At 71.7% G+C, this 431-nt stretch overlaps 1 protein-coding gene across 1 annotated transcript in view; it reads right to left on the bottom strand.

The window, feature by feature from the left end:
* CCDC82 (coiled-coil domain containing 82) overlaps positions 1-431 on the bottom strand; it is a 15870-nt gene that overhangs the window by 5562 nt on the left and 9877 nt on the right. The window contains exon 8 of the mRNA XM_012729464.1: positions 249-425. Coding sequence (XP_012584918.1) covers positions 249-425 — 177 coding nt within the window. The remainder of the gene's footprint in view (positions 1-248; positions 426-431) is intronic.

The raw sequence follows: 431 nt of genomic DNA, 5'->3' as shown, positions 1-431 counted from the left end.
CGGGGGAGGAGCCGGCACACCCCATGCCCTGCTGAGGGCCGCGGGGCTTCCCTGTGTGCCCACAGGTGGGGGAAACCAGCTCTGGGAGGAGGTTGACGCGCCGAGAGGCTCCGGGAAAGGGGGCGGGGGAGGTCTGGGCCGGCCGTCGGCAGCCTGGGACCCAGAAATGGCACAGCAGGCACGGCGGGACGCTGTCTACTCCCACCACCTTGTGCGGGGTCCCCCAAAGTCACGCCCTGTCCCATCACGCGGCTCCGGGCTCGGGCACCCGGCGCAGGCGAGGGCGCACCTGCGTGTCCTGCAACATGAAGCTGTCCGGCTCCAAGGTCTTGGCGTGGTACAGCTTCCCCGACAGGCGCACGGAGAAGGCGCAGTAGCGCTGCAGCCCGCACGCGTCGCAGCGGCCCCACCTGGCGCTCCGCGGACTCACG

The sequence above is a fragment of the Condylura cristata genome, unplaced genomic scaffold, assembly GCF_000260355.1.
Source record: "Condylura cristata isolate star-nosed mole 26May11 unplaced genomic scaffold, ConCri1.0 scaffold00025, whole genome shotgun sequence".
In the NCBI taxonomy this organism is placed as follows: domain Eukaryota; kingdom Metazoa; phylum Chordata; class Mammalia; order Eulipotyphla; family Talpidae; genus Condylura; species Condylura cristata.
This window is presented reverse-complemented; position numbering and strand designations above follow the sequence as displayed.